The sequence below is a fragment of the Pungitius pungitius genome, chromosome 10 (genome assembly GCF_949316345.1).
Source record: "Pungitius pungitius chromosome 10, fPunPun2.1, whole genome shotgun sequence".
NCBI classification, from domain to species: Eukaryota; Metazoa; Chordata; class Actinopteri; order Perciformes; family Gasterosteidae; genus Pungitius; species Pungitius pungitius.
Window position 1 is genome coordinate 11754224 of NC_084909.1, and position 8585 is coordinate 11762808.

Consider the following 8585-nt stretch of genomic DNA (forward strand, 5'->3'; position numbering starts at 1 on the left):
AGAGTCACACGTGGCAGTTCACACCTAGGTGTGAAAAGGCTGGACCAGGAAGGAGCCAATGACATTCAAATACACCCCGAAGACAACCCCCGGGAGCTTCAAATCACCAAACCAAGGAATAAGAAGATTAGATTTTTCCTGCAGCCGTCCTGAGGAGTCACTTTTGACTTGGCCGGGGAAATCTCTATTTCGCGAAATATATCACTATTCACAATCTTATTTCACTTTGTAATTGTAGACCTTACTCTTTGATTAGTTATTAAATACTTTTTGATTTTTAAAACCCGAGCTAGTTGACTTTTGCTTCACTGTATCCTGCCTGGACGAGAACAAAGGGAAGCTGGTCTCCCCTTCGGCCTTCAGAACCTAACAGTGATCATAATCATATGGGTCGATGATCTGATCATTGCAGCGAGCAATGAAGAGGGACTGAAAAATGTGAAAGAGATGCTTGCAGAAAAGTTTAAAATGAAAGATCTTGGCAAACTATAACATTTTCTGGGTATCGATTTTAGTCAGTCAGAAGGGTGTGTAAAAATGTCACAGGAAAAGTACACTAACAAGATACTACAGTGTTTTAATATGCAAGACTGTAGACCAAGAGAAACACCCTGTGAGCAAAAGCTGGAGTATACTAAGGGTGCAGTAACAACAACAGTAGTGAGAAACTAGGTATACAGGCCTACAGTGACGCAGACTGGGCGGCTGATACCAGTGATAGACGCAGTACCACAGGATACTGTGTGAGCCTTAGTCAATACAGCTCTCTGATCTCATGGAAGACTAGAAAGCAGCCTACAGTCGCGCTATCCACATGCGAGGCAGAATATATGGCACTGGCATCAACCATACAAGAGTGTCTATACCTAAAGCAGTTACTGGAAGGTATAGATAACTATGAGTACACACAAACTGTAGTACATGAGGACAATCAGGGAACAATCGCTCTCGCCCAAAACCCTGTAAACAGACGAAGATGTAAACATATTGACATAAAGTATCACTTTATCAGGTCAACTGTTAATGAGGGAAGAGTGACTTTGATGTATTGTTCTACTGATAACATGATTGCTGATGTAATGACCAAACCTGTAAATAAGTTGAAACTGAGGAAGTTTACAGGTGCTCTTTTTGGAGACATGTGTATGACAGGAGTCCACATTCATTCTGTTTTTTTTTGTTTTCATTTTTGCTTAATAGGATAGCAATCTGAGTACAACTGGGGGTGTTAAAATATGTTCATTATGTCCTCAGTTGTAATAATAATGTAATGCAGTACCGTTCTGTATTAGGCTTAAGCCACAAGGGGGCGCTAAAGTGGACGCGTTTGCGTTACTGTTTTGTTTGTCCCAAATGTTATATGAGTTATTATATATAGAAGGTAATGAAGGCTGTCTGACCGTGAGACTGATGTATCAGCAGCTCGTTATAAATATGCCGAAGGCGGCTAAAGATGGTTCATCTTCATCGTCCACTCTTTTCCTCCGAATGCAACGTTAGCTGCAAGAAGGCACGCAACTCAACTCAACAGACCCTCCAGCACCGGGCGGTCAGCTCATCTCAGCCCACAGAAAGCAGCCTGTTTTCGGCGAGTCTTCTGTGAAATGTTCCGCTGGTTTTGACGTCTCCGTAGCGGTTATACATGAGATTTAACTGTACTATACCGAGTCTTCACATGTTTTAAAGTGGTGTCAGAGACTGATGTTGGCCACCTGTTACGTCTGTTTGAGGACAGAGTTTAGATTCATAACTTCATGTTTAAATGTAACTTTAACGTATTGTCTGTAACCGCAGAGTTGTTACTGTAATGATTAAATGAGACAAAAGCTTGTTAAATAGTAAAATATTTAAGTCAAAAACTGAATTAAAACGTATTAGCAAGACCAGCTGCCGTGGTGACGTCATCAAGTCAGCTGCTGTTCCAATTGCGGAAATATCCGTTCTCTGTTCTCCCGAACCTGCGAGTCAGGACTCCAGAGTCTATTCTTGCGGGAACGCAAGTCCGTTCTCGGTTCTCCAGAATCTGCGAGTCACGTCTCACTCATGGATGACTCACGAGTCGCGAGGCTTTTAGTGTGGACTACATCCATCCTGAGCACAGTTGTAGAAGGTATGTAAGCTTTGATAAATGGTTTTCTTTAAACAAACAACGTCGAAGAAACGATGACAATATTCTGCTTCTATGTATTTTTTTCTATCTTTCCCACAAGGATCTTTAAATCTGTTAGTCTAGCGTGGATTTAATGACTCGCTGCTTATTTTTTTCAAAGACAGAAATAGATGTGTCACTAAATTTCACTAAAACTATAAAGATAATTTTGTGGCGGGACATGTAGTTACAGTACTGTACAGTAATATTACACAGTGAAAACAGACAAACATTCCTTGGTTTATTGTAGCACACACACTGAACTGCAATGCAACATATAGTTGTGTTTTACTATTCGTATTTGCACCTTTCACGTTTTCACATTCAACACGCTGGTTTGTTTTCAACAGTGATAAACACGGTGGTTCATAGTCACCACTGTCGTCTCTCAGCAAAAAGGTTCTGGGTTCAAGTCCCCGCGGCGGCTTTTCTGTGTGGAGTCCGTGTTCTTCCCGTGTCTGCGTGGGTTCTTCTCCCACAGTCCAAAGACATGCTCTGGATTAGGTTGATTGGTGACTCTAAATTGCCCGTATGTGTGTGGATGATTGTCTGTATGTGTCAGCCCCCTGTGACCCTGTATGAAGGATAAGCTGCTTTGAAGATGGATGGATGGATGATGACGTTTTGTTTTGTACCTTCAGGGCCACAGTCCCAATGGTCGTTGGTCTCTAAAATAACTAAATTTATATTGCAGCTTATAAGTCGTTATACAAATATATAATTTATTAGACAGTGTTCTTGGATAGTTGAGCCAAGTTTGTTGTCATTGAGATGATTCTGAAGATTAGACTGTTTAGAGAATGACAAAACTAAATATCCAGCAAGAATGGATTCTTGATGGGATTTTATTTACCTTCCAGCTCACCAGTTGATTGGAGGAAACGTGACCGCGGTGCAAGGAGGGACGGCCATCTTGCCATGCAAACTCATCAACGCTAAAGACTCCCTCACCTATATCGCATGGAGGAAGGAACCTAATTGGGACAATTTCATTTTGTTTATGTATATTATTGGAATGAAATTCGACAACGGAGTGGATAAACGATTTGAATTTTTTGGAGACCTTAGTGACTACAATGGATCATTACGGTTTTCCAACATCACTTTGAGAGATGAAGGCACCTACACCTGCATCTTCAGTTTGTTCCCCACCGGAAATGTTAAGACGGAGATACATTTAAACTTGCTTGGTATGTTTCATTGTATTAAATGTGTATGAGTGTGAAAGCAGTGTTGACCTTCATGCTCACATGGCGACTTCTCTTAACTCCTCTTACTCTGCTAGTGCCTCCGGTCACAAGCCTTGAGGATAATCGTCCTATTTTGGGTAATGAAGAAGTTCCCCTTGTTACGTGCAAAGCAGCTGGTTCCAAGCCTGCTGCAGAGGTTCGGTGGCTCAAAGGTACTTTGGGAAAAAAAGTGAGGGAAACAACTAATGTCACCCGTCATGACAACGGTACGACAACCACAGTCAGCTCGCTGTCTGGGGTGCCGAGCAGAGAAATGCACGGTCACTTTATTGAGTGTATCGTCAGTAATGCAGCCCTGTCACAAGAGGAGAGGCTGCCTTTCAACATCCAGATCTACTGTGAGTAAACAAATGCTTCATCTCTTACACACAATGTCGACCATTCATGTTCAGTTTCCATTTAGGAATTTCTCGGTTGTTAATTTTATTTAATGAATTCTTTAAGAGCAGTGGATAAAGACAATGTTTGCACCATCACATGTGTTCTCAGGTGTTTTGGCTGTATGGGCCTCTGCTCTGGTTGAAGGGATATAAAGTTATTCCTGGGATACATATTGTATGACTAGAATAAATACATTTTTCAAGTACAATTAAATGGTGCTAAGGCGGTAATAGCAGCTAAAATTAAACGTCTCCTCTTAGATTAAAGTTACAGAGCAAGAGAGCTTTCTGTAATATTAGGTGCACAAAATATTTGTGAACTCTCAAATTAACAGTTTTAATTATGGCTATCAATGACAGACCTCATTTTATCTCACAGTCTCACCCATTGAAGTGAAAATCAGCAAGAAATCGGAGGATGCCTTTGAATGTGTGACTGAAGCCAACCCACATGCAGATATTACCTGGAGCAGGTACAGTAGCTTGAATGAACCGGTTTTTAATCGGTCAATCATAACCAAACAATACTTTCATGTTGAACGCGGTCTTTATCACGCGCTTTCTATAAAGTTTAAACCACATTTTATTATTCATCATTAGTCAGCTCTTCACACTCAAACATTTTCCTACTCCCAATGTACTGCTGGAAAAAATAATCAAACATTTAAGTTTAGTCATTGAGGAATCCAGTCCAAAGTCTTTTGGATTAGTTGTGGTTAATTTGTAACTCCAAATTAGTTGATGTGAGAGTGAATGGTTGTTTGTCTGGGAGTGAGTCCACTCTGACTGCTAGGAACCCTCGGTGTGACACTTGAATCCCGACTCTCCATGACTCCCAACATCACAGCGACAACACGATCCTGTAGGTACACGCTGTACAACATCAGGAGAATACGACCCCTTCTCAGTCAGAAGGCAGCGCAGGTACTGATTTAGGCTCTTGTCATTTCCCACCTTGACTATTCTAACTCTCTCCTGGCACGTCTCCCTGCTACCGCCATTCGAATTCTGCAGCTCATCTAGAATGCAGCAGCACGACGGGTCTTCAACCTTCCGAAATTCTCCCACACTACTCCACTTCTCCGCTCTCTTCACTGGTTACCAGTGGCTGCCCGCACCCACTTCAAAACATTGGTTCTCACATACCATGCTGTGAATGGATCGGGTCCAGTCTACATCCAGGACATGGTGAAACCCTAGATCCCAACCCGCACACTCCGCTCTGCATCTGCCAAACTGCTTGTTCCTCCCTCTCTGAGAGAAAAGCACACGGCGAGATTGCGACTCTTTGCTCTCCTGGCTCCTAAATAGACGAAAGAGCTCTCTGATGACATCAGGGCCACAGAGAGTCTTCGCATATTCTGCCGCAAACTAAAGACACACCTCTTCAGACTATACCTCGACCAAAACACTAACAAATTGAAACACTTTAGTTGTACTTATAATGGCTCTTACATAGAACTAGTTGTAAATCGGCTTATTTGATGAAATTGCATGTTCTTGTTTTTTGTTCTTATGGGTTTGAATCCTTATGGGGGAAATACACTTATTGTAAGTCGCTTTGGATAAAAGCATCAGCTAAATGACATGTAATGTAACGGTACTGATGATTGAAATTCATTCCAATTTCGGCACACCTTAACATTGTTCTGACTCCTGGTTTTTAAGTCTTTATTCAGCTGTTTGTCTTTTTCAGATCTGACCATTCTAGGCTTCAGTCTACCGTCAGAGTAGAGGGTGCTACGCTACGGTTTGGGAGCATGACCTCTGACCTGAATGGCCTCTACCGGTGTGAAGTATCTAACCCATATGGAAAAAAACACAGTTACATTGATGTGCATGTGACTTCTGGTGAGGTCAAGTTTAATTTGGAATTGATTTTTTGTCAAAAGTGTCAGTGTCTTCTTTTTTTGTTCGGTTTGTGTGTAGAACTCGGATTCTGTTTTCATTTTTTGTGTCTAATAGAGAAAGGGACATTGCAGCTAAATAATTAATGGAGGTAAACCTATGCGCTCTTATGGACATGGACATTCTGGAGAATTTAATTTTAATCCGGAGAGACTTGTTGAAGTTTGAACACCGCTTTATTATAACAGGCATAAATATTGATATTGCAATGTGTTTGGGACTTGGACTCCATCCTGCCGTAGGATGGAACAGGGGCCAAGATGCCGAGCCGATGCATATCCCCCCCCCCCCCCCTTTGGGAGTCCAGACACTGGTGGTGGTGGTGATGGTGGTAGAGAATAAGTTGCTCAAATTTCCTGATGTGCCAGGTTCTGCTGTAGATTGGAGGTGTCAGGGGTGGTGGTCACCTTTGGTGCGCGCTGAAATGACAACTGACAGCAAAAGAGAGAACATTCTTTTAAAGTTTGCTTTAGACTATTTTTCCTTTACAGTTTCCACCATGTTTTTCAATCCTTCTGGTCTAATTTCTTCTAATAAAAGAAGCTGAGATACCACAGGGTTTGACAAAAACTCAGTAAGATAAAAAAAAATGTAAGTCGATAAACCGCAATAACTGAATGTACAGTATATCAGTTTTTCCTTTTCACTGTACTCTTTTTGTGTCCTGTCTCCCATCAGAATCCTGCAGTGCCTGTTGGATCTTATTGGGGATTTTGATCATCACGATTCTCTTTCTAGTCGCTGCTCTGTGTTACATATAAGACATTTCTAAAGGTACCGAGAACAGTAGTACTGCACACACTAAAGTTTAATATAGAAAATAAATTTTACATTTCGTAGAAATCTTTTCTTTGTTGTTTGTGTTTGTGTTGATTAGGGACAGGACACAAGAAAACACACATGGAGTGACGGGGATGGTCCAAGAGACAGACTGGAAGTAGAGATAGAAGAAAAATTATGCAAAAAATGCAATTTAATACCTTCAAATTATAACCTTTATTATTACCAATTATTATTATTTACAAAAAACTCTTCTAAAAACATGTTTTTTTTACTGTATTATTTACTGCCTTAGTTTTTTCAAAATGTTTTTTCAACAGATACGTTTAAGCTCTTTTCAGACTTATTTGTAATTTAATTGTAAATATCTCATTGTTTGATTTAGGGACCTCGTTGATAAACGTGAAAGCAAAAAGCAAAAGGCAGTTGTCTCACTGCAAAGGACACACTGCTGATACATACATTCAAGTTAAAACACGCCACGTGATGCCACTCGACCAATCGAGTCTTTGCATTCCAGGGAGGACAGTATCGTCTCACCAGGGCATACAGATTAGTCAATCACTGATTCAAGTTCATGAGTGACATATAAAGTGCATTCAGTTTTGAGCTCGCCCGGATACCAGATAGCGGCAAATTACAAATAGAAAGATGCAGGGAAGAAACCTAATAATAAATATTTTTTAAAGGAAACCAGGGGGACGGAGAAAGTGAGAAAAAGGCACGCGAGAGAAAAATAAGATGCAAATGGAGCTTTTCAAAAAGAGGAAAGTGGACAGCGAAAGTAGTGCATTCAATCCATAATGGACTAACCCGTTTGTGTTCATACTTGCCACTGCAGCACCAAACCAGTGTCCCGCATGCTTAGAATGCGTTGAAACGCCACCATGAGGCTCAATGAGCTCCTCCACACAAAGAGACGAATGGCCCTAATACATTCACGCCATGTTGGCATACCTGGCAGGTCAAACGAGAGCTCAATTCTCCCACTGAGCAAAATAGTGGGGGAGTGAAAATATATATTGTAATGTGTTTAGATTTATAATTTGCTAAGACTGTCCTCATTTATTTTTTTAAATTAAAACACTTTATTTGAACATGTACAATTTTCACATTGTATTTATTTTCTCTTTTTAAATGCGGCCCTACTTTTCATGTAGTTAGACAGTTAGTATTTGCAGTCATACATTTATGTTCCTGGTCTTGAGGTTCTAATAATTATTACGTGCCACAGTCAAAGAGGCCCTCTGTGTATTCAGACATGTTGGGTTTTACCAATAACTGAAGAGCAGACATTCCTGAGGGCAGGTGGAACAAAAACTGCAAAAGACAAAAAATGTTGTTGTGCTCGACAAGCTGTCCGCTCATTCACATTCATTACTCAAGTAGAAGTATAGATACCAGGGTGTAAAAATAGAAGTTGTAGAAGTTGAAGTATCAAGACAAGCGTCTTACTTAAGGTAAAAGAATAAAAGTACTGGTTTCAAAACTACTTAAAGTAAAAGTAACAGAGGGGAAAAAATGTCCATTAAGAACAAACAGTCAGTCAGTCCGTTATAATACAATGGGAAGGTGCCTTCAGATCACGTGACCGACCGGATAATAATGGAATGGACATTCAGAGAGGCAACGCTAAAACAACAGAGGGACAGATGCTTAAACAAATAAAACGAGAACCCATTATCCAGTGACGGCTAAACGACACACATGCTGTTCCTATTGATCAGATAGACCGCAGTGTCTCCCCATGGTTCACTACTTCATTGGGGGCGGCACCGGGAAAAACGGGCGGTTATCAAAACATTGCACAAATAACCCGTTTTTATAAACAAATACAGAATCCATGCATTAAGACACACATCGCTTTATTGCTTATCGCTGGCGTGCCAGGTTCTCAATAAAGTTAGAAAAAAACATGTACGGGAGAGCCATGGTCATGAATATACTCATTCAACATTACAGGGACTTTGAGGAGGAGGCGGCGGGTTCATGTGGCTAAATACCAACTGAGATCAACTTGTACCACCGACCAGCGGAGAAACAGACCACCGAACACCAACCTACCTCCTGGAAAAGGATGCTTGCACCACTTTACGCACCCGGCGTCACTCTGAGGCG

The 8585-nt window shown here is 41.0% G+C and overlaps 1 protein-coding gene across 3 annotated transcripts; it reads left to right on the forward strand.

Moving 5' to 3' along the window:
- The first annotated feature begins 1729 nt into the window (after positions 1 to 1729).
- Positions 1730 to 8573, forward strand: LOC119229256 (nectin-1-like). Of its 3 annotated transcripts, none has more exons than XM_062565123.1 (7): positions 1731 to 2110; positions 3010 to 3339; positions 3435 to 3737; positions 4159 to 4252; positions 5476 to 5630; positions 6366 to 6461; positions 8430 to 8573. In XM_062565123.1, exons 1-6 carry the CDS (start codon positions 2044 to 2046, stop codon positions 6446 to 6448), a joined length of 1032 nt encoding a protein of 343 aa, XP_062421107.1. In that variant the 5' UTR covers positions 1731 to 2043; the 3' UTR covers positions 6449 to 6461; positions 8430 to 8573. The 3 variants fall into 3 exon arrangements, with proteins under 3 accessions (XP_037345379.2, XP_062421107.1, XP_037345381.2); XM_037489484.2 differs by lacking the exon at positions 8430 to 8573 and adding an exon at positions 6565 to 6649; XM_037489482.2 differs by lacking the exons at positions 6366 to 6461; positions 8430 to 8573 and having other exon boundaries at positions 1730 to 2110; positions 5476 to 5995.
- The last annotated feature ends 12 nt before the right edge of the window (positions 8574 to 8585 follow it).